The sequence below is a fragment of the Gallus gallus genome, chromosome 5 (assembly GCF_016699485.2).
Source record: "Gallus gallus isolate bGalGal1 chromosome 5, bGalGal1.mat.broiler.GRCg7b, whole genome shotgun sequence".
Classification (NCBI taxonomy): domain Eukaryota; kingdom Metazoa; phylum Chordata; class Aves; order Galliformes; family Phasianidae; genus Gallus; species Gallus gallus.
This window is the reverse complement of record NC_052536.1, coordinates 25,800,771-25,825,427: the sequence shown is the minus strand read 5'-3', so window position 1 is coordinate 25,825,427 and position 24,657 is coordinate 25,800,771. Positions and strand designations below refer to the sequence as shown.

Here is a 24,657-nt window from a genome sequence, read left to right as displayed (position 1 = left end):
GTGTCCTATTGCCCTAGCTTCAGTCACAGGTCAGAGCCTGGACTTTAAGCTCTCATGTGAACAGCTGTGATACAGAGTCTACAGACAATAGGCCGTGTTGTGGATTGAACTGAGCTGCCGCTATACCTTTGCTTAGTGTTACTGCAAAGTTGTGCATAAGGCTCAGATTCATTTCTGGTGGCTTAAATTCAAGCTGAGGGAATTTCTGGTTTTGTCCATCAGACACAGACAGCAGTCAGATGGGGCCCTGGTGATCAGCCGGGTTAGCTCTGAGGACGCCGGCTTCTTTACCTGCATCGCCTCAAATGGACGTGACCAGGACCAGCGCCAGGTCCTGCTCCGACCTTTAGGTACCACGAGGGTGGCAGTGTTGCATGTTTGTGTGCGCAACTGTGGAACAAAAAGGGCTGGGCAGAGTGGGTTTCTCCTCCGGCCATGCCTCTTAGCTTCACACCTAATGTTTAACAGGCAGCTTGTCGGTAAGGGAAGAGTGAGTTGTTTTTCCTGATGGTAATGTACGTAGTAGGTCATGGTGCTCTAGAGAGCTGAGGTGGGACTGCTTGCATGAGAGTGTCTCTTGGGCTTCATTTCTGGCACGGAACAGGTATGCTAGTAGCAGGAGGCAATAAAGAGGCAGTTCTTCTTTGTGTATGATGTACTTTTGTCTAACTGCAGGAAAAAAACAACTCTTTGAAACCTCCATTTCTTGCCCTGGCTTGGGCTAAAGCCCTTAGGAAATACGACATTCCCTGTAGTAATAGCTACAGTAGTTTCAACATGATGGTTCAAGGCCTTAGAAGCTTCTGCTACCAGGGGCAGCATAGCATTGTATTCTTGCTAGTAACTGTTTACCTTCTGGTTTAGGAGGGCTGAGGATTACTGGTCTTCTGCCAAGCATCAAGGTATCTGAAGGAGAAACTGCTCAACTTCATTGCACAGTGACTGGCAACAATGTGAATATAAGGTGGTCAAGGTGAGCAAAAGCAAGGTGAAACTTCTCTCTCCTCTCTTCTTGAACCTCATCACTTATCCTCCAAATAGTAATGCAGGATGCCTACTAGGCAAGGGAGAGAGCTGTGGTTCACAGCTCCACCTGGCATCATCTAGCCTTTCCTAATCCACCTGATGGTTAACCTAGAAAATCCTAGGCAAAATCTCTGTGAGCAGTGGTCACCAAGATCGCATTCCAGTCAAATGAGTGAGAAGGCGAACTTTAATGTAAGATTTCATGGAGCTTAGAGGAGCTCCATGCTAGCAAGCTAGTGACAATAAAATACCAAAAATTAAAGTGAGTAAACAGAGGATGACTTATGGTTGGTCTTCAGAAAACTCTCTGTGACTGACCCTGGCAAACATTTTAGCCCCTACAATAACAGCATCTATTCTCTCAGCTTTGTGCTGTGACAGTTCTCTCCCTTTATTGCCAGATGGGAGTGAATGGCAATGCACAGTGTTTAGCTAACAGTAAGAGAGAAGTTGTTGTCTTCTCATGGTGTTTTAATAGTTAAACCAAATTTGTCCAAGCATGTAGTGGATTTGGTGGGTTGTTGTTTTCCCCATTTGAAAATAATCAATTCCATTTTGGAGCTTTCTTGCAAAGGATCCGTAGACATGGATTGGCAATTGTTTCAGTGCCTCTGGTCCAAGCAGTTGGACTGAAGTGGGCCATCTCACAAAGGGAGCTATTCTTCTGTATGTGAGTTTGGTATTTGAGTCAACAAGATGATTGAAGTATCAGACTATGAATGAAACTCTTTTTAGTGAACAAAGTTTACCTTCCTTGGTAACTAGAAATTCATAATTCAGATAGTTTTCTTGCCATGCACAGAGTATTCCAGGAAGAACAGAACGGTTACGAACTTGCTGATATTTTAACACTTTTTTAAACAGGCTTTTGAGAGAAAAAGGTTGCATTGCTCACCACCCCATATGTTCATCAGGCAGTGCGCATAAGCTACCAATGCCAGCCAAACAAGACTGCCAGACCACAACCTGAAGGAAAAGGCACTGTGACTTTTCTTTTAGTTCCTCAAACCTCAACAATGTGTCATACTGGAAAGGACAAAGTCCATATTCGGAGCACACAGCTAGCTACCTCCTACAGAGTCAGTGGACCAATGGATGTAGACTTGCTCAGGTTCATATTTCTACATAATTGTAGAGCCAGGTTATGGTGAAAGAAGGCTTCTTCCTTTGTTCTGAATTTGTACTGATTGATTCCTTTCACGGAGCATCAGTTTCCAAAGAGTACAGAGAGCTCCTTTAGTTACTAGAGTGTGAACAGTGGTACAAAACACTTTTCATTACAGAAATGGAGTCCCAGTGCGGGCAGATGGCCGCCATATCCACCTGTCCCAGGATGGAAGCCTGACCATAAGCAACATTCAGTTGGCTGATGAGGGATCCTACACCTGCAGTGCCTACAGCAGCAGCAACTCTGTCAGTGCCAGCACGGAGGTGAAAGTGTTGAGGAGCAGGCCCAGCAGTGAGTACAACTTGTCCTCCCCACTTCTCTCGGCATAGAGCTGCCTCTTGGCTGTTACTAGAAAGCTGCCCATCATGCACCCATCCACTACCAGTCCTGGGCTTTGGGGAGCAGCAGGAGCCTCTGGGTGGGCATGAGAGCAGGGTGGTAGAAACGGCCCCCCACCAAGGCACTGGGAATCGGTCCCAGAAACTGCCTTCTCTTTCTTTATCCAACTGGAGTTGTCAGTTTCTCTCTCTGGTCCTTGATTTGGAATGTAATTAAACAATCCCCCTTAGAACTGGAAGGATGGAGAAAACAGGAACCCACTGTGGTTTTGAGGAGGGAAAATAAACCTGGGGACAAGCCCTGGCAGTGTTTTCAGCTGGCTTTACCTTTTACTTGGCTGCAGCAACTGTGAATCATGTTGTGGACCTGAGCAGAGAATGTGTGGACCAGCCACACCTTGCCAACTGTGGCCTGATCGTGCAGGCCCAGCTCTGCGGTAATGAGTACTACGCCAGCTTCTGCTGTGCCAGCTGCTCTCACTACCAACCGCACGCCAGCCCTCCTCATCGCAGTGGGTGACCCCGCCAAGGCCGCGTGGAACAACAGGTGACAAGACAGGAATTTTGAACTCTGTCCTTCTACCACATGAAACTGTGTTGGGAGCTCTGCCCTGCTTGAAAGCTCAGGAGGGCGGATTTAATGGTGTAGGGTAGGGTGTAATTGCCTAAAGGTGGGAGAACCACCATCCTCAGGTTTATTGCAAACTTCTTTCCTCTGACCCCTGTATGCCTTGCAATAGCTCATCTATTCCTCTACATAATGGTAGCTGCTGCTTTTCACAGAAGGAGGTGGCGCTGGGAATACCCTCTCTAAATGACTTTAGAGAGGGCAAATAACCAGAATGAAAGATTCTTCACATAAGGAAAAGAGAATAGCTCAAAAAAGTGCCAGAAGCTGAAGTGTCTGAAGATGGGCCTGAACTGTCTTAACAAAAGCACTAATGGCCAAGGAACATTAATAATGCTGAGGAGCACATTCCCTCTAAATGCAAAGGAATCTGGCCATGACAAACAGCTTGATGCATGTAAAATTGGCATCCAGGTCCTCTAAGATTGCCAGCTCTAGGGGCGCAGCTGTGATGTCACCTACTGCAGCTACGTACTGTAGCTGTTTTATTACAGTGCTCCTAAGTAGAATTTATCTTTGGGTCAGTTTGGTTTCCACTTGAATGTATTCAGCTCTGGATTAAAATGCAGAAGCAACACTCCACAGTAAGCTTTGGACAAAATGGAAGAATATGTTTAGCCCTTTCTGAGTGGTAGGGATCATTGACATGATAACACTACAGTACGTTCTGAGATGATGCAGATTAAGTATCAGTATCTCGGGGAAGTATTATGAAGTCAGCTTGGTTTTTCCAGAGCCAGAACTGCGCTGTTGAATTTAATGCCAATATGGGCTCTTGGTAGCACTGTGCTGGGTATCAGCTTGGAGAAGAGAGTAATACACACATGTAAATAGGTGTGGGGGTACTTGTCTTGCTAGATTCAATTTCCCAATGATCTGCTGTGTTGTCAGTAAACTCCAGAAACACCTGGGTCTGCATGTGGCCTGGGCTGATTCTTGCTGTTATGTGCTAACAAACAGGGATTTCCAGATACAGAGGCAAAGCAGTTACAGCTAAAAAGTATCCCTCCTGTCCAGACTAACACAGAACGCAGAGTGGCAGCTAGCATGCATGAGGCGCTGAAAGAGAAATGCCCAGGAATTCAGGTGTGTGTGTGTGGAGGATGTTAAGTGTGGGATGGTTTGTTGACCCAGCAAAGGCACATGGCATCTTCAGTATCTCAAAACAGAATTAGACCTTCCAAGCAAAACCATTTTTTTGACAGCCTCAAAATTGTTTCTCCATAGCATTAGCCCTAAAAGCAGCCGCGTTCTGCACTACCTTCTGAGTCTTGTGTGAGTTACTGGTATTAATTAGCATAATTTATTGGATGTATAGATGTAGCTAAACTTCTTTACTGGTACGCTGATGTGTAGTGCTGATGTTGATGTTTGCAGGTGGGTAGTAAGGGCTGTTGTTTTGTGACAGCTTTTTTTTTTTAGTGGCTTGTTTTTCCTACTTCTGCTTCTCTAATTTAAGGCTGCTATGGAAGGAAGCTAATTCTGGACTGTGATCACACCACTCTCCTCTCCTTCAGTCCAGAACCAGCACTCAGGCAGCAGTAATATGTGGGTGTAAATCCCCAAGCTTGGCAGCCTAAAGCTGGTCTGAACTCTAAATCCAGTAAATCAGTTCAGCTGCATCTAAAAATAAGAATTACCAACCTAATGATTGCCCTCTCTTCAGCACAGGTGTGGCTTCAGTATTGGACACAGTGCTTTAAGATGTGAACAAACTGAACAGTCTAAAAGCAATCCAGTAAAAGAGCAAGAGGTTACAGACATTTAAAAAGCTTTTCTTTTTTAATTGAGGTTAGTGATAGATTCTGCTCGCTAGAAAAGACAAAAAGCCTCATCTTGCAGCAAAAGACTCTTTAATTTGGTAATTAGGAAAAGCTTCCTCTGCTGTAGGTCACAGAATGTTACAGTTCGAGATTGTGGAGTTACGCTCATTGACTGTTTAAGAACCAAACTCCTGAGATAAATTCTATTTGTGTTTGTACGTAAATTTGCAGAATGGCACTTTTGTTTTTTGGTACAGGATGTTTTACAGTCTGGTAAGACTCTGCCTTTTGAGACCATGGACTGATGAGAGGCTGTGTAAATGCCAGTCCTGTGTGGCAGGCACAGAGGGCAGCAAGGGGCTGTGAGCCCCCCCAGGAAGGTGGTTCCAAGTGGCTGGTGCCTGTATCAGATGCCTTTTTCCCAGAATAAGTGGTCATTTCTGTAATATCATCCCTTTCTTTGTGTCAGGGGCCCTGTTTTCTAATCGTATGTGCAGTCAGTTTTCATTTAGGCCATATGATTAGACACAGCATGGTCAGGGAGCTCTGTCTCCAGCCTAGTGAGAGCTGCAGTGGGCACCTGTGTTCTGACAGACTGGACCTTAACACTGAAGGTACTTTCTTATTTTTTTTCCTCTCATTTATTCGCTGACCTCCTTTCAGATGTGTAACCATGGTAATAAGGACAGGATCTGAAGGCAGTCCGTTGCTTTAAAATACATGCCATGGCTCTAACAGTTAACTAAAGCAGTGTGTTTGTATTTTCCTATTTGGCAAGCAGAGAATTTTCTTCTGTGTAGTATCATTTAACCTCCTAATCAAATGTTTATATTATTTGATTTGAGAATCAAGATAGTGGTTTTCTTCTCTAAACAAAGGATCATAGGAAGGTCATCTCTATCCCCTTTATCCTTATCTCCCAGGCAGAGGAAGGGTGTAGCTTTTTCCATCTGATATTTGGGCACTGCTCTGACAGACTGAGGAATTAATAGGAGAAAGGGAAAAAAAAAACCACAAAAACCACAAACCCAACCATGTACAGCATTCTATTATAAATGTTAGATCTCTAAGCATATATGACTAAGAATTTGCTAGCTTTCTGAAAGTTAAATAAGCACAGATACCAACTCCAATGCCAGAGAGTGTGCTGCTGGGGATTACTGTTGGTGCTGTACTCCACACAGGTATGCTTAAGGTAAGAAAGAACCTGTAAAGAAAGAAGCCCCCATTTTATAGCCCATCACCGTACCTGCCTGGAAATGGAAACTGCTGGCAAGCTCAAATGCTATGGCCAATGCAAGGCAGCATTTCTCTCCTTTCAGGTTACGAAGTCTGACTTGATATTTTTTAATATGTCTAACACTACTTTGTGCATGTAAGCATGCGCTAAAAACCAACCACACTGATAGGATGGGTATCGGCTTTCTGGGAGAACAGAAAGGAGTGAAAATACGGTGTCATCCCAGGCGGCTCTTAGGACCCTCACTCCTTTTAATAGCAAAGGAAAAGAAAACCCGAGTGAGTATTCCTTTCACCTGTTTTTGAAAGTTTGTGTTTTCATTGTGTAAACGTTCAATGTTAGAAAATTCAGTGTTGTAAACCCAGAAACTAATATTTCCCATAAAACCCTCCTTTGCAGAGCTTTAAATAGCTATAGGGCAAATGGATATTGGCAAGTTCAGTCTTAAAGTTCAAGGTAATATAACGTGGGGTACAAAATGAGAGGTGTTAAAATACCACGAGCCAGAAGGACAAATCCTGAAAATCAAATAGGGAGAGGGGAAATAAAGCTTTCACAGACGGTGCTTCTACCACCAACATTTATTTCTGTTAAAGCAGATTATAAATCATCAGTACAAATATATATAACTTACATTTGCTTGTAAGGCCAAAGTTTAAAAGTAAAGTTAAAATGAGATGGATTTCACAAGTCACCAGAGGCAGAACCTGGACCAGCTGCAGCCTTACCACAAGGTTTCACAAATCCGTGGAAAAAATAAAAACAAAAGTTAAAAAACCTCTAAGATCTATTGACAGACAAACAGAAAATGGGTTCCTAGGCAGCCCCAGGATGTTAGATATGGTTACAGTAAGTTTTTGTCACAGTAGTGTTAGAACCAATAGATTAAGACAAGAAAACTGCAGCAATACATGAAAGAAAAAAAAATGTACTATATATAATATGTAGCTTGATTCCAATAAAAAAACAGTTAATTTTCCCCATGGTTTTCAGACCATGACAATACTGTTCTTTAATTTTCATTATTTAAAACTACAATATAATGACTTATTGGTTGTGATTGTTGTTGCAATATGCTACTTACAATGAACAGGTACAAGAACAAGCTAGAGCCCCCTTTTCCACCCCCCAACGTTACTTACAATAAGAATCGGAGATAAATCAATCTTATGTACAATTTCTTACATTCACCCCCCCCCCCTTTTTTTTAAACCTTTGGCAAGATTACTTACAACTCATACATCTTTTAATATCCACTATTTAAAATATTCTAAATGCATAAAAATAAAGATTTTGGCTTTACTTTAGTCTTTACATATAATATTCACTTTGTTACTCAAAATGGAAGCTCAACTTTTTCCACAGACCTAGCTTCTGCCAAGCAGGTGACAACCCTCCTCCTTACCTCCCCCACCCCAACCCTGTTTTTTCCCTGAGGGGGAACGTCCAGGACTCACGGGGCCTCAGAAGGTCGCAGGTATGAGATCTGCTGTTCTTTCTGAGATACGTGATGCTTCTGTAGGACCTGGTGCCCATCTCTGCTGTGTAACTTCCAGCTTTCCAAGTGAAGAGGGAATGCAGACCGAGGTGGCTCCAGGGTTCATTTTGAGAACTGCACGTGAAATTCTGTATACGTTTCTATCCTCCCCATCACTGCTCCCTCCTTCTAAGCCATTTTCATTTGAAGGGACCTTTGGGATTATCAAAGCAAACGGATGAGAAACAGTCCCCTCTGCTCCCTTTATCCCTCTAGCCTAATGTACAAGTTATCCACCCCCCTACAGGGCCACTTAAAGTTCAATCTCAAATGTCTTCTGTAAATCACTTGAGAAGGGGTTGGTCGGGGAGGGATTTGTGCGCTGCTTTGCCTTGCTCTCCAGTGCTGCCCACTGTGCTTCAAACGGGTCTACCTGCGGAGCAGCTGCGGGAGGCTGGGGGTGCTTGTCCTCTGCAGCCCATTTGCCACCATCAACGCCATTGAAAGCTGCAGAGCCGTTGTGCTGCGCAGGCGGATTGAAGAAAGGGCTGGCTGTAGCGCTGCCGGCCTCGTACTGAGGGAACGTCTGCTGTTTGACGAGGCTGGGGGACTGGTGTGGATGGGCAGCCGGAGCGTGGCTCGCCGTGCCAAAGACGTTGGCCACCATCTGGGAAGGCGTGATTCCCACCACAGGTACGCTTGGGGCTGCCGCGTAGGTCATCCCGTTTGCTACAGCGTAGGGCTGAGCTGGAATAAAGGGTGGCTGCATGGGCGGTACCACACCAACCGGCACAGGCTGAGGCGCAATGAAGGTGCTCACGGGGTAGGCGGCGGCTGCTGCCTGGGAAGCGGCCGGAGGGGGCTGCAGTGGCGGCTGTGGGGCTGGGGCTGGCTGCTGCTGCTGCTGGGCACGGACAGTCTTTGAGACCTCTTCCAACCAGCGGTCTGCCTCTGAGGGAGTACGTCTGTGATTTCCTTGGAAGAGACTTGGCGAGGCCGTGCCGGGGGTGCTGCTGTTCCATTCGGTGCCTGGGGAGGAAAGCACAGGGAAGTCATCAGTGGTTCCATTCCTCACCCTTTTGTCAGTGAGACAGACCGGAGGATGCACAACAGCAGCCAGACCTCTTCCCTCCACAGCTGAGACCACTACTACTATCCAAAGCACCTTTCTGGTTTGTTTGTTTGTTTTCAATAGCAGGCATCTGAAATTTTAGGGCAGGCCATTATTGCTCAGTGGCAATAATGTAGTTTGTAACTCTTCTAACAGGGCAGTATCAGTTTCTGAATGCACAGCTCGGGAATGGTGGATTGTTAGAACATCAATCTTTAAGAAACTGTTTTTAAGGTTTGTTTTCCTTATTTATTTCCTAAATTCAGGCTTTAACCTTTTATAGTACTGCCATGTAATGGTACAGTAAGGCAACATTCATTTTTCTGTCCTAAACTGTAACTCAGGCTGATAACCCTCTCAAATTCTTTGGTATCCTCAACTCCTAATAATTCAGACTTTCCTGTTTTAAATACAGCTCTATTTTAACTCATTTATCTTCAGTGATTTAAAAAACAAAAAATCAGCATCATTTCCATTCCTTTCCCTCTTTCAAACTCATCCTCCATTGGCTGAATGCTGCAGTCTTCTTTCTCCCTGTGGTTTTAAGCTCTCTTTCCTTCCGATAGGACCTCACCAACTTTTCAATGTGATGAGAAAAGCAGTTATTCAGTGTTCTGGGGAAGTGGAAAACTGCTCAGTACTCTTCCTTTGGCCTAACTGTCACAACTAATTAAAACTCTGTCAGTTCTCTGTTGTTTTTACAGTGGTAAATTACCACCTCACATTGGATATGAATGTAGACAAGGACAACTGGAGGGACAAACTATATAAAACTTATTAAACACAAGACAATAATTTCTAAAGCTCTTAAGTACCACACTTAACCTCCCTCTGACTGGAAACAATGCACAAAAACCATTTGGCGGTACGTGTACAGATCCCTGCATCCTCAAACACGCACTATTTTAGTGAAAATACGATAGCTTCCTTTTCAAGCATCAGCTTTTCTAAGACACTGCCAAAATAAGAAACCGTGTACCTTATAGACCCAGAACCTACGAGTTCATAGCTTCCCTCCGTCCACTTGTGCAAAAGGCTACTACTTCCAGCTTTTGTTACTGTTCCTTCCCCTTTTCATCAAGTGGCACAGACAGGCGTCTCAGGAGATCAATTACGCTTTTGATCCAAGCTCTCCTAGCAACGCACAGGATCTACTTCCAGTCTTACCAGAGACCATGGCTGCAGCTCCAGTATTAGCAGCAGGAGCATGAGCCCAGGGATTGGTTTCACGAACTGGCATAGCTGTGGACACTACAGCAGCTTGGGATGGTTTAGCAGCAAGCACACAGAAGGCTGAGGCAGTGCCATTAACTAAAATGGGAGCAGACAACATCAGTGCAATTAATTCATGCAAGGCATGCACGTGACTGGAGTATTAGTGGGCCATGTCATAACCATTAACATACAACAATTTTAAACACTTCCACATGACAGCAGTTTGCGTAAATTAGCCAAATTGGACTGACAGTTGATGAAGCACATAAATTCCATTTCACCAAGCCAACTCTTGTTAACAGTTGTGGGATGGTGGATTTTTATTTAGTTGATGAGATCGTCAGCACTGATAACTAAAGTTAAATTTGTTGGGTTTTTATAGCGGAGATATGGCTCACCAGAAGGAAGTTACAGCGTGATTAAATTTAGATTCCAAAGAACACCGGATTTTGGATGCAAAATAATCACTACATTTAACAAGGAGAGGTTCTTTTTTCCACACTATTTGCATAAAACTGCATCAGTGGAATGAAGGTTAGAGGCTACCAGGAGTGCTACAGTCTGCATCTCCACATCTTACTCAGGAGTTTGTGTGAAAAGTGGTAATCAGGTGGCACAGAATCTCCTTCCCTTGCAGGATTTGGTTCCTGTGACACACCATTGTTCAGATTTTTGCAGCCCAGGAGGCAGGCTGGCTAAAATAGCCATGACCTCAAAGCCAGTCCCTTTTACAGGTAACCATCGTGTGGTAGGTGTGTGAACTTTTTGTTAAAAACAAAACCACATAAAAACTAAACAGACGGGATGAATCAAACAAGATGCATTATCCCAAAATACTGATACAAGACTTACACAAGAAATTAAGACTGTGTGTTACTGGAAAGCAACATTATGTGCACTCAAGCCTCATCCAGCACAACCACAGCAAGCAAAGAAATCACTGACCTTGAAAGGCAGGAGACTGTGGGGCGACCACTGTCACGGGTTTTGTCATGGGCGCCGAAGAGAAAGGGTCCTCCGACGGCGTGCTGAACGCACTGGTGATCTGCGAGCACAGGGCACTAATGCTGTCCACTTCCCCTTCCACCTCTGGGACTGCAATGCCAACAAAATTGGTTAAATGAGGTTTAAGGCATACAGAAACTGAAATATTATTTATCTCTTAGGTGTTCCCACTACTGATGTGCATGACAGCTTTTATGGTTTGGTTCTTAAATCAGGTGTTGAAGACCTGACAGTAAAAACAAACATAAAGCCATTAGTGCGTTTTGTGACTTAGTCAAGAGTGTAAGAGATCAGTGTTCCGAATTTCAAGTCGGTTATCGCTGCTTTTCTGTGTTAATACAATCTGTGTTAATGCAAGAGAAATGTTCGTTTCAGAAAATAAAAGGTTTGTCTATAGCTTTAACAGAGTTCTAAACCTTTCTGCATTAAGTGCTAAAAATATGAAGGATCTGGCACTAATATTTGGCCTGTTGAGAAATGAAAATACCTAGGATAGGTTTAACTCTTCCAACAACGTACTTCCACAGGAACCAGATAAAGGATAAACATGTTGCCAGCTCTCCAGAGCAGCAAATTAAGCCTGGAGTCAGAACGTTGCTAGCTGCAGGTCAGTGGCAGCTGAAAGCCCCAACTCCCATGTTAAAATTATGAAAAACAAAAGCTGTTTGCTGAAGTGAAGTGGACGCCCGGCTGTAAGCCAAGTATCGGCACCGTGCAGATAAAACACTGTTTGGAGTAAAACTACTGACCGACCAGATGTTCTCATTATTGCTAATTGCACTGCTCTTCAGAAGTACTGATCATCAGTTCCTCGCTGCTGTGAACTGACTCGGGCAGACATAATTAAGCAGAAATAGTACAAAAACCATAGGATGGCTGGATATGGCAAGGACAATAAGGAAAATTTAAGGAGGGGGGCATTCCCAAGAATGGAATATTTGAGGAATATTCCAATACAGCACCTTCAGCATGACAGCAGGCTACACACCAACATGCAGCAAATGCTCTGAATCAGGAAGAATTCAGACTGTTTGTGCTCAGCCAGCCTAACTCCAGTGAGCAGTGCACCGTTACTGTTAAATTGATAAACTCGGTGCTGGTGTTAAAGCACAGGTCACCAAACAAGTATTGTAAGACCAATCAGATTAGGGATTTTTGTTGTTTTCTTCTTTGCCACAGAGATTTGAATTTTAAAGCTCAGAATCCTAAAACTTGCTCTGCTGCCAAGTGAGAGTACAGCTGTCCTGCAGGATAACCTAGCTAAAGGGATTCGAGAACGATATGCAAGGTACTGATCACCCCAGATGTTTATTTTGGGATGACTACAAAACCACAACTCCATCATCCGAAAACTGTACCACTCATTACTGATACAGACAGTTGTACTGTCCAAACAGTAACGTTTCCTTTAATGAAAGGTGAAAAGTAGTTTCATTCCTCTCAAAGAGAAGAATTCAGGAGGGCAGAAGCTCAGACTGCAGAAAAATGTCAAGTGATCCCACGGCCTGCGGTTAAGGCCTTGACATGGTTTGACTCTCTAGGTGCCCTGGCATTAAGCAGAAGAACTGGAACAGTGACTCAGAGGGAAAAGCAGTACCTACTGATACACCACCACTTGTTCCTGCACACTTCAAGCTCTGTTCCAGTATTTTGGATAATTAGTACAGCTGATTATCTTCTGCCTATGAATACTGCATTTGAAATTCTTGCATATTCCAGAAGCAGAAATTTTCTGACCTGACGATAGAAATTAGCTCCTGAGAAATAATTCACATGAGGAAGGAAGAAGAATTTACTGTAAAATAGTGCGTTATTGGAAGCCACAGACAAGGAAAGAAGGAAGAGACAGCTTAAGGTAATGTTTCACCATTTGGTTTTACCTGAGTTTTTCATGGGGAAATCCGTCTTCCTTTGCACTGTTGAAGGCAGTTCATTTATTCGCAAGGACAGCTGGCGCTTAAAAGGAGACATCTTTTGACTAAGGGCAGGGAAGCCCCTGAAAGAGCCTTGCCTGGCAAGCTGTTCTATAGGGGCATGCCTCCGTGGGATAGCGTGGGGGTTGCTCATTTCCTTCTCCACAGAGGCAGCGACTTCAGCAGTAGGAGAAGCTGGTGAGCCAGGAGAGGGGGCAGTAGTAGCTGGGGCAGCACCTGGTGCTGCTGTCTTCACTTCTGTTTCAGCTGTTGGAGGAAACAGGGTGAGGTTAGAAGAGTAAAACAATGTATTTTCAGCTGCCTGCCCCCTACACCTGTTTGTTCTGTGAAGAGAAACTGCATAACCAGTACTCTTACAGCAAAGAGGTTTCTAATACCATTGCAGAAAAATCTTTTTTCTCCTTTCATAGTCTTCAGCATACACACCACTTTACATACACCCAGCCCCCAAAGCACAGCTTGCGAAGGCCAGCTGCTTCACAGAAATGATGGCCTTATGTATGTAGCTTTTCTTGCAATTCCTGAGAATGCTGCTCTGGAAACACCCGCAATTCATTTATGATTAGGACTGAAAAGTGTACTGTGTGTTTGAGACCTTTATTTTGCCTCCCACGTAACTATAAAAACAGATCAAGGCCAAAATACTACTACTGACTGTTCTCAGTTAATGAGTGCTGTACAGTTGAGCAGCTGCAGGGAACACAACGGCTTTAGGACCTTCTTTAAAAGCTCCCGTCCCTCCCCCCCCAGTCCCTGCAGAAGCAGCAGTGGCAGCCAAACAGCCCACACAAGCTCCAGCAGGCCAGAGTGAGCGCTTAACAGGTTAGGCAGCATTCAGCGCTTAAACAGTGGCTCCTCCCCAGCAACTCCAGGGAAAGCACTGCAGAGATAGTAGTGTGCTGCAAGGCAGAGCCTGACTCTGAGCTGAAAGGCCTTGCTGGGCACCAGCCGCATTCTGAAGACTTTCCAAACTTCATACAAAAAACACTGACTATTTTTTGGCTGATGCATCAACAGAATAACTACAAGTCTGGAAAAAGAAGAGTCACAGTAGGCATTTTTGAGGAGTTGGAACCATCGGAGGAACTAATTATGTTGTCTCGCAAGCTTCAGTACCCATGAGCTGCAGCTGCTCGTTCAAGTGAAACTTTTCTAATCAGTCTTTCTTGGAAAGGATTTCACACACCTTCATTGAGTCAAGACTTTGACTCATGCCCTCAAGTAACAAAGGCGTCGTGTTTAAGCTTCATTTAACACATTCTAAAACTAACGTATGGGAACAAGCAGATGGATGATGAAAACGAAGATGAAAGTTTTGCAAGAGTGGCAGTACAAAACTTGCTGTGGAACCCTCTGAAAGAAAAGTCCAACTTCACTGCAAAGAACGCTACGGGTAGTATTTGTAACACTTATCCTTTTGCTAGTTGTATCATGCTATCACTGGTAACAAAACCTGGGTAAGAAGTTCTACTTCCAACTGAATTTGAGAACACTTCCAAGTTTTCAACAGCTAAGTAGTAAAAACCACTCCTCTCCAATCAACCCGTTACCATTTCTGAATGATAGGTGGCTTCTGGTGGTTTGTGTTTTTTCAGTTTTTAGAAAGCACGCTGACTGCCTTCTTCTTCCCTCGTGCAATGCAGCTATATGTGAACCCTGTAACCTGCCTTAAAAAACCATGTAGTTTTATTTTGATTTTTAAGAAAAACACACAATTTTCTGTTCATTTACAATAATCTTTAGACTACAGAAAAGATTGCTTAAAGTCTGGCAATCTGCTTACATTTTTCTATGTTTCTAATAATGCCTTTTGTTTTAGTATGGTGCCCATGATGTTCTCTGCCATCAAGCAGGCTGACACAGCAGAGCTGGAGCAGCTCTGTCCAGTTGCTTTCACACATAAAGCCCCTTGTACTTTTCCTTAGGGGAAAAATACCCTGTAAGTGAATCTGAGAGCATTTTTCACCTTGTGGAGTGACAGGCATCTGGAAATATGATTTGTACATAACAGGGTTCAAGAGAGGGAATTTGGGATGGATGTTAAGCTGCAATCTCTGCTGGGGCTCCACTTCAATCCCAGTGCTGGTTCTGCTCACTGTGGATGACTGTGTAAGTTGCACCCCTTACCTTTAGCATCCGGCATCTGTCTCATAACTTCCTCTCTTTCTGCTTGTTCAGTAGCTGTAGTGACCCTGAATGACCCCTCTCTAGTGAATGTGGTTCTGCTGGCATCAAAGGTGGCAGTGACTCCACACTCCTTCTCTCGCTTCTGCTTTCGCTCCAGGCACGCTGCGAACGCGCAGCCCACGGCATGACTCAACCTTTCCCCCTGCACAAGACAACACGGCATCATATGGTGACTGAAACAGAAACATCCATGTACTTCAAGCACTGCAAACTGATAACACCTTTACAAGAGGAGTCTAATTAAGACAATAAAAATAACTACTGTAATTGGCCACCTTGTATAGCTCTAAAACTAAACCTGATGTATAGAGTCACAACTACCAGTGCACAGCATGAAGGCCTCCCAGAAATGAAAGACTGTCAATATGTTTAGCTTCACTGCTATGATAGCAGTGTGATAACGTACCCGCACTGATCCCTCCTCGCCTCTGGATGCATTTGTGCAGAAAAAAAGTGCTTGTGGAGCCATCATAGCAGGTTTAAGTCCTGAGGGATAGATCAGTGCTATTCTCAAATGGAAATGAGTGTGCAGGAAGACAATACTGTTGTGTGCAAATGTGAAATTTAAAAGCAGAGCTGACTACTAATACCTCTTAATGGCTCTGACCAAATGCACAAATCAGTATTGAGTGCCTTCTAGAAGGCACTTCCACTATTAACCAGTGAGGTCAAAAGGATCCACTGCCCAGTGACTGCAGTAAGGAAGTGAAATTCAAGTCGGAGGAAGTCTGGCACTCAGCGGATCTGGAGGCTGCAGCTGAGTCACAACTGCTATTACTACGGCAGCTCAACTCATCTGTTATCTGTAAATGAACTGACCTACAGTCAGAACGTAGCTCTGACATGAGCTTAAATGGGAATGTTTAACTTCACTGTTTCTCTGTAAAGAAACATGATAAATTAACAGATGTAATTGCTTTCAACACACAACTATGTGGAGTTATCTCAGTGGATTTGCATGAGGTTTCAAGCCCTTGTGTAATATATGGGCAGAACTCAACAAAAAGTCACAAGAGAAGGCTGGATCAGGGAGTTCGATTTAGATGACTTAGGTCTACAAAGCAAGAGACTGATAGAAAAATCTTGATTACAAACCTTCCACTGCAAAAATCTCCTAATGTTTAGAAGCAAACAGGACCCTAATGTAATTCATTCTAGCTCCAGCCCTTAGCGCTCAGATGACTTTCCATTCAAGACAACATTTGCATACAAGAGGCTACATTCATACCCAGCCTTCTATTCATACCCTATTCACTATGATCTTATCCTGGAAAAACTGTCACTGCTGTTCCAGTTTTTGGCCGTATACATTTTCAGATGAGAATATCTTCTCTCTATTTTTAGAAGAGTGGTTCCCTTCTGCTACCCATATTTGAGACTGACTGCATTCCACTTACACACCAGGCACTGCTTCTCTGCACAAGGAGACATCACAGAGGGACGGCAAAGAGTTCAGATATAACTAATTAGAACTAAAATAATTTTTAAGGAAAAAGAGGTATTTTAGCTGAAGTTGAAATGCATCGCACTGTTCTGTGCAGTTACATTCTCAGTGTAACTCCCAGCTGGAAGCAGGAGGAGCTGGGCACACCTCGCAGTACACTCACCGTGTCCTTCACAGCCATGAAGCAGTGGCATATCCAGCGCCTGGTGGTGCCATCTCGGCAGATGTATGAGAACGCCCGGTCAAAGTTCCTGTCTGGCGCGCAGAAAGAAACCTTCTCTATTGTCTGATCAACTATGAGATCCTAGAGGGGAAAGAATCCATTCCAGCCCCACAAAAAACAAAACAAAACAAAAACAAAAACAAACAAAAAAAGATGTGAGGAAACGTGGAGGAACAACTGCACAAATTATTTCCAGTGGCAATGCAGGATGCATTACATTACAAAGAAAATAAGCTGATTTGGCTGCAATTCTCTATCAAGTCAAATTGCCATTCAGAAACCTTTCCCAGTGTGAAATGAAAAGGACGGCCGCCACCTTCCACCTGCCATCCCTGGTAGAAGCCAGACAAGGCAGCCAGTTCAGAATTCAGGGACACAAACAAATCCTAACATCTCTGCTCAAGACTATGGATCTAGCATGGCGAAAAGGGGAACCGTGGTTTTATTTTTACTGCAGTCTAGCAATCAAAAAATCTTTACTGTGAAGAAGTCTGCTTGTGTGAGAAGACTTAGCAGCTGCTGCACAAAAAGCAACGGCTCATGTGGCACCGAGCGAAGCAAGGATGGAATAGAAAAGCACCAGCAGCGCTGGCACTATCAGACACCCCAATTTGTTTCTACAAATGGATGGGAGAGGTGTTTGTAAAAAGGAGGCAGTGCAGGTTAATAACTATGCTGTCCTCATTACTTTCTTTCCCCTGATGTTTTTCAGAATATTTTTGGTTGGTGTCTGTTCCTTGGCTCCTGTGCTACTGTGTCCAACCACCAGGAGGCAATATCATATTCCCTTTTTAAGCGCTATTTCTTTTTTTTTACCTCTGCAGTCTACAAAAGTTATTAAAATTCATTTTAATGACTTCAATATATGTATGTATAATTTAATAATGCACATTCAATACATTTCTGCGTATATATATGTATACTTATTAGCCTTTTTAAGGCAATCAGCAGACTGATTTCACCTGCAGCTGTATGCTCGTATTAAATGCTGAATTCTTACAGACAGTAACTTGAGTGCTGACAAAGCATGCCCCAGCAACAGCCCTGGAGATGTCGATCCCCACAGCAGCTATTCATCACACTACCACACTGCAGAGGGATGTCTGCTCTACCTGCTCCTCATTGCTGGCATGCAGAAATCATTTTTTAGGTCAACAAGATAAGCATTAAGTTACATGAATACCAAACAAATTCATTTTATACTAATTACAGTAAAAACTGTTCCGCTAGCTGTGGCATCTTCTAAAATGGTAGTACCGTTATGGAGGTAAGCATTAAGCTCTCATTTCTAATTACCCACGTCCAGCTGAACACACAAATTGTTTGCTTTTACCTATGCACTGTGCTATTCCACAATAAACATTGTAAAACAACCCAGAAGGAAGCCATGAATACACCTGCCTTCCATTTGAGACCAACAGCTTCCAATTACAAATTACTGAATTTGATACCCAGCATCTACGTATCTTAAATTTGAAGGAAGTTTAAGATGTTTACGGGAAAGGATCTTATTTCATTTATTCCCTTCATCATGTTTTTGGAAGCCAGCTTTTGTTCATTCAGACCTATTCTGGGATTTGGACGCACTGGAAATTCTACTGATTAACATCAGTTTTCTCATGTATTATTCTTGCCTCCCTCTGCTGTCACACAGGACAAAAGTCAAGGGACACTGCGAGTTCAACATCAACAGAACTTGCTGGGAAAAGATGGCTCTTCTGGCAAATGCAACACAGACAGCTCCAAGCTCGTGCTATTGGCCTCGTTTTATCGAGTACTGTGGCATTAATAAAGGAAAATGATAATAAGCATACATACATTTTCCAAGGAAGAAAAGATTAAACCAACTGGATGCTTAAATCTTTCTTCCAAATACCAACATTTACATTAAGATTCGAGTCTAGTTAGTTATGGCATGCGTGTTATTATAGAGAAACTCTGAATTTTTGTCAAGAGAAATCTAACCTTTGTTTTCTCATCTACCACTCGGAGTCCATCCGCTGACACCCACAGGACCGCTTTAACCGCCTTCTTCCCAGTCTTTCAGGAAAGAAAAAAATAGGGAAAAAAAAAAAACAGCTTTCTGTTAACAGCGTCAGACTGCACCCATTCCCCCTTTCCAAGAATCACAACATTAAGCATAGATGAAGTCCACGTTCAGTAAGGTGCCCAAAGCCAGATAACTCAATCCAAGTTGCAAAACACTCAGAGAACCAAACCAAAGCCAGTATTCCAGAGAGCATATCATGGGCATGGGGAGCGGGCAAGGAACAGGTAGAGTCATCAATAGGGTGTACATCCATGTACAGTAAAGAATTCAAGACTGACCAAGTGGGTGAAGAATTCCACCAAAGAGTCAGATAACACTAATTCATAAGGAGTTACACCCCAGGTAGCTTCTCGAGCACAAGTTTAAATGCAGGAAAATTCTTACCTCGTATTTCCACCACCCCCACCCTCAGCTCCAATAGTCACGTGGCAGAATCACGGTATCTCCTTAAACCAGTGTTAAAAGCATCCAGAAGACATTGGTTATGGTGTTACGACCTTAATGCTAAGATCGGCCATCTGAACACGTTCTACAGATGTGCTAAGAGCAGAACGTCACATGTTGGAAGAGATGAAGAATATGATATATTAACCACTCCGCTGCAGCTTGACCAGCACTGTGCAGCAGCGGGGGAGCGCCCTGGCTTTCCTCCAAGATGTGACTGTGGGACCTTTCAGCTGCCACGAGCTGAGGGTGAGCAGAAGGGGGAAACATGGGGAGGCTTCGGAAGCCATGTCAACTGCAGGTTCTTTCTAAGCTGTTTACTTTTTAAAGGAGGATTGCAGAAAATGGTATACACACAAGATTATATTCTTCCGAAATAAAACCAATCAAACAGAAAATAGGTGCAATGTCACCATAATTTTACGAGTATTGCCACAAAACAACCCAAAGCACTATCTTTAGTGCGTTACTTAGATTCACGAGTCCTGTACTCTATCCTTTTACCTTTGGCACCTCAGAAACTACTCTCCCCACACCTTTCCAGAAGCACTGGGTTTACACACTTTGTGGCTGCTGTAGGCAGCTGCCACAGACCATCGCAGGAAGAGAACAACAAAACCTACAAAAGATGGGAGGGGGAACGGGTTGGGGTGTATCAGCTCATGGCTTTGTGCAAGGACTGCATTTCATTTTTAATAACTCGGTACAGATGTATATAATTTATATTCATGTGGCAAGTATCTGAGCAAGGACACATTCTGGCATAAGCTACTGCGTGTTCCAAATTAGCAACTCTGATTTTAACATTGTAAGGATGAAGTGTATTTTTTTATCTCAGACTGATAAGCCACCTGCTGTATCACATTGGTTTCACTCTCAGAGAAGTCAGAAAGCGTGAAGAAAACCAGCCTGGCAGGACTTGTGCTGGTTTTGGGGGAGGAACTATCTGTCCCAATTTCTGAGGCAGTGATGACAACCAGAACACTCTCAGAATGCTTGGTGAGACCAGAGAACGGCACTGACTTGTACAGAACAGCGAGCAAAGGAGAGAAGAACAAAAATAAGCACAGTATGAAAGCAAGCTACTGAAGTGCTGGCGGAAACAAGTTTGTAGAAGTCCATCCAGCCTGTTTGATATCCCAGAATGACTGAAGTAAAACTTTCAGATTCTGGAATGCCTAATGGAAAAAGCATTCTTCACAAAGGAAGATGGACTCAAAGTTACTGTCATGTGCATTAAAAAATATTGCAGCATTTAAAAGCTGCCTCTAGCTTCTGGTCTTAAAAGGAAGTAAATATGAATGCACAGAAAATACAGTCTATATTCTCAATGCCCACTTAGCTTTCACAGTTTAAAATCCCTATCAGTCCCAACAAGAGATGGCTTGTAGAGATTTGTCTCAAACATTTTGAAGGAGTGCCAATTTCTTAAAAGCCACCAGCAGTCTTAAAAACTTCACTTCAAGCAGATAAGGAAAATAAAGAGAAGACAATGCCTGTGGGTAACTGCTTGCTTTAGACTATCATTATGGAATCTAGGATGTTTCTTTTTCCAGCAAACCACAACAACTTTGTTTCTGTAGAGTCAAATGCTGAAGGGTTCCTGAAGTCTGTATTAATCAATGTGGGTTTAACTCAGATTGGTACTTTGTAAAGCAGTACTGAAGTGCAGCAGAGCCGGTCCTCATCTGCTATTTTCTTAAACTGAGACTTACGTACAGATAAACCACAAAAGCTCACATTTCTCAGAACAAAATTAAAAGGCTGGAGGGCTGAATATCCCACTGGATATTCACTGGATAACTTAATACAGGTTTGCTACTCTAAGAGAAAAACAAAACATAGTTTTCTCCCATTCCTTACTTCTAGATTTATTGTGGATGCAATGCTTAAACAAGCAAGTTCTTACAGTCTGTATCCCAAACTCATGGCTACTGCCATTAGGAAACACACAATTCTTTTATCTCCTGAATCCTCATTTTATCTATCCCAATGAGGGACATAATTTCACTAAAATAAGTTCATACGGGCTACACAAACCGACACACTACTCTACTATAGGTTGGGTATTGCCAAGTATATCGTGATCAGAAAGCACAATCCGTTTTCACTCCTGACATACAGCAGACAGTAAAATTACTGCATGTGAAGCGATCTCCAATGCAGGATCACAGTGTCTGACAGACAGATGTGACTTCCAACAAAAAAACGTTTAAAGCAAATTGATGGCATCCAATGCAATAGTGTGGTCTTAAATTCTACTACTTAGGGACTCCTCCAGGCTTCTGTATCAGTAGCTTGTCTTCACATTCAAGAGTTCTTGGATGACACTGCTGGAGGGGAGCAACTCACGGCACCGACTCCCAGGAGCCCAATTTGTCAGTGTGAATCAGCCGTGACAGAAAGCTCACTTCTTAGCACTTTCTAGGAGGCTGGTAATCTGCTCCAGCACAAGACTTGTTCTCTTGACTCATTTCAGAGTCCTCAGAAGCCTCCTGGAGGGCAGGTGAGGCACCCTGGAGAACAGAAGGCAAGGCTGAAAACAAAGCACATGGGAAACCTCTCAGACAAGCAGGTGCCCTCAACACAGGCATTAAAGAAAAGAAAATGAAGTTGATTACAGCTGAAATACATCTCTCCTGAGCAACAGTGCAGGTCCTGCTGACTGGGCTGTTAGAAGTGATGGCAGCATAGAATTAGGTAGCAACTGTACCATAAGGCGGAACGTAAAGGTTTAAAGATAACTGAACAGAATGAACGTTGCATAATAATGCATTTTTAAATACTTCTGAATTTTTCCTAGTCTTTCAGCTGATTACGGATTTCTCAGTATCTATCTATTTTATTCTTTCCAGGGCCTTAAAAACAACTGTAAGATGTATCTGGAGCCTGAGATGTACAACAACATAAATTTCGTCTCAGCTTCTGTACAAAACATTGCACATTGAGAAATACACATATTCGACAGAAGCAAAAGATGAGAAAGATCCGTACTACTATTCATTAACACACAAACAAACACACAATTTAAAATATGAAGAGCTGCCTAAAAAGGCAGTTGATTCAGTTACATTCTGTAAACAAAACAGCAAAAGCCTAACCTGGAGCTAGCAACAGACATCTCATTTTTACTTGAAGTTGATCTATTTTCAGTGTCAGGCCGTGACTAAGCACTAGAACATTTCCTGATATAAATAAGTCAGATTTACCTTTCTAGTGGAGAAAAAAGATGGACAGGGAAAAAAGCAAACCTGTCTAGACAAACTTAGTGAAAACAAATAGCAAGTTAGAACAACTCTGGTTTGGAATATAACATTAACCCCAAAACAAGATATCCAGGGAGAAATTATAGACATTGCAGGGACACCTAAACACTATGGATTTCAGAACTCTCAGTGCTAACTAATGTAACTTTGCTGGCTGAAGCAGAAGCAGGTCTTTTTTCAGCAAAACATTATAATAAAAAGGAAAGCAAATCTACAAGGCTGAAACAAAATATGGGAGTTCATTAAAAAGCAATGCAAAAGCAGTGAGGTAGTTGGCACATCATGGAATCTAAGAACATCCTGAGTTGGAAGGAAACCACACGGGGCACTGAATTCAACTCCTGGCTCCATGCAGGACCAACCAAAATTCAAACCACGTTTCTGAGAGTGCTGTCCAAACACTCCTTGAACTGCAGCAGCTCAGGGCTGTGCCCACTGCCCTCGGGATCCTGTTCCATGCCTGACCACCCTCTGGTGCAGACCCTTTCCCTAACCCCCAGCTGCCCCTCCCCTGGCACAGCTCCATGCCGTTCCCTCAGGCACCGGTACTGTCACCAGACAGCAGAGCTCAGCACTGCCCTTCCACTCCCTGCGAGGAGCTGTAGGCTGCCACGAGGGCTCCCCTAAGCTCTCCTGTTCTGGGCTAAGCAAACCAAAAGACATCAACTACCTCTCATACAGCTTTCCCTCTAGACCATTCACCATCTTTGGCTGCCAGGGCACGCTACTGACTCGCATTCAACTTGCCATCAGCCACAACCCTCAGAATCCTTTCTGAAGGGCCGCTCTTCAGCCTCTAGTCTGCTAACTTCTACACATAGCCAGGCTTGCCTCATCCCAGGTGCAGAATCCAGCACTTGCTCTTGTTATACTTCAATAAGGTTGGTGATTGCTCAGTCCTCTAATTTGTCAAGCTCCCTCTGCCCTTGAAGGAGTTACCAACTCCCCCAAATTAAGTGCTATCCGCAAGCCTTCTTAGTATACCTTCAAATCCTATATCCAAAGTCACTGATAAGAACGTTAAAGAGTATCAGCCCTAAAATGGAGCCTTGAGGATCTCCGCAACTGACTGGCTGACAGTCTGATGCAACTCTGTTTACTATAACCCTCTGAATCCAACCTATCAGCCAATAGTTCACCCATCACATTCTGCTTTGTCTAGTTGCATGCTGGACGTTTTGTCCAGAATGATACTGTGAGAAACAAACAGCTTTGCTGAAATCCAGAAAAATTACATCAACTAACTTCCTTTGGTCACCTGGGTGGGCAATGTTGTCATAAAAAGGAGATTAGAGTTCATTAAACAGAACTTTCCCTTCATAAATTCGTGTTAGCTGTGACCAATGACTGCACTGTCCCTGAGGTGTTTTTCAGTAACTCCCCAAATAATAATCTCCAACATTTTGCCAGGCACTTGAGTGAGACTGACAGGTCTGTAATTTCCAGGGTCGTCTTTCTTGCACTTTTTGAAACCTGCGACAACTGTTTGTGAGCCTCCAGTTGATTGGACCTCTCCAGATTCCCAAGACCATTGAAAAATAATTGAGACATCTCACGTTGGCATCAGCCAGCTCCTTCAGTACCAGGGGATATATCCCGCCAGGCCCCACAGACTTATCTGCATCCAGTTGGAGCAGCAAATCCTACATAAGTACAGCATTTGGCCAGGAGTTTGTTGTTACCAGTCATAGTTCTCCAACTCAAGGCTCCAGATATCCCACTCCAGGAGTCCATCATTGGTGTTGAGGACAAAGCCAAAAGCATTAAACATCTGCTTTGTCTGTGCGGTGACAACTGTTGTCAAGTAACAGATCAGTGTTATCTCTGGTCCTCCTTTTGCTGCTAACATATTTTTAAAAAGCCCTTTCTATTGTCTCCCACAGTACTGTCTACCCTCAATTGTAACTGAGCTTTGACAACATAAATTTTCTCCCTACAATAGTGAACAGCATCTCTGCAGTCCTCCCATGCCACCAGACCTCACTTCTAGTAGCCACATGGTTTTTTCCCCACCTAAGCTTTAGATCTCTACTGATTCAAGCTGACCTGCTTCGTCTGCATGTCTTCTGACATTTTTGAACTGCCTGTTCCTGTGCTCTTAAAGAGGCTGTTTAAAAAGTGACCAGCTGTGATGGACC

General features: G+C 43.5%; 2 protein-coding genes across 39 annotated transcripts in view; one reads left to right on the top strand and one right to left on the bottom strand.

The window, feature by feature from the left end:
• The window catches only part of PAPLN (papilin, proteoglycan like sulfated glycoprotein), an 83,969-nt gene extending 63,399 nt beyond the window's left edge, over positions 1-20,570 (top strand). For 7 of the 9 annotated variants that reach the window (XM_015287093.4, XM_046942645.1, XM_004941666.5 and 4 more), the window contains 4 exons: positions 223-350; positions 865-973; positions 2,310-2,485; positions 2,877-7,465. In XM_015287093.4, the coding sequence (XP_015142579.2) occupies positions 223-350; positions 865-973; positions 2,310-2,485; positions 2,877-3,052 (589 nt within the window). In that variant the 3' untranslated portion in view covers positions 3,053-7,465. Of the gene's footprint in view, positions 1-222; positions 351-864; positions 974-2,309; positions 2,486-2,876; positions 7,466-18,413 lie in introns of those variants that run through there. The other 2 variants (XM_040701911.2, XR_005860478.2) reach the window with 2 other exon arrangements.
• Positions 6,730-24,657, bottom strand: part of NUMB (NUMB, endocytic adaptor protein) — a 130,358-nt gene continuing 112,430 nt past the window's right edge. For 22 of the 30 annotated variants that reach the window (XM_046941390.1, XM_046941389.1, XM_046941392.1 and 19 more), the window contains 7 exons: positions 18,725-18,799; positions 16,700-16,840; positions 15,033-15,234; positions 12,852-13,151; positions 10,912-11,061; positions 9,919-10,062; positions 6,730-8,669 (listed from right to left, as the gene is read on the bottom strand). In XM_046941390.1, coding sequence (XP_046797346.1) covers positions 7,954-8,669; positions 9,919-10,062; positions 10,912-11,061; positions 12,852-13,151; positions 15,033-15,234; positions 16,700-16,840; positions 18,725-18,799 — 1,728 coding nt within the window. In that variant the 3' untranslated portion in view covers positions 6,730-7,953. The remainder of the gene's footprint in view (positions 8,670-9,918; positions 10,063-10,911; positions 11,062-12,851; positions 13,152-15,032; positions 15,235-16,699; positions 16,841-18,724; positions 18,800-24,657) is intronic. The other 8 variants (XM_040700610.2, XM_046941399.1, XM_015286941.4 and 5 more) reach the window with 1 other exon arrangement.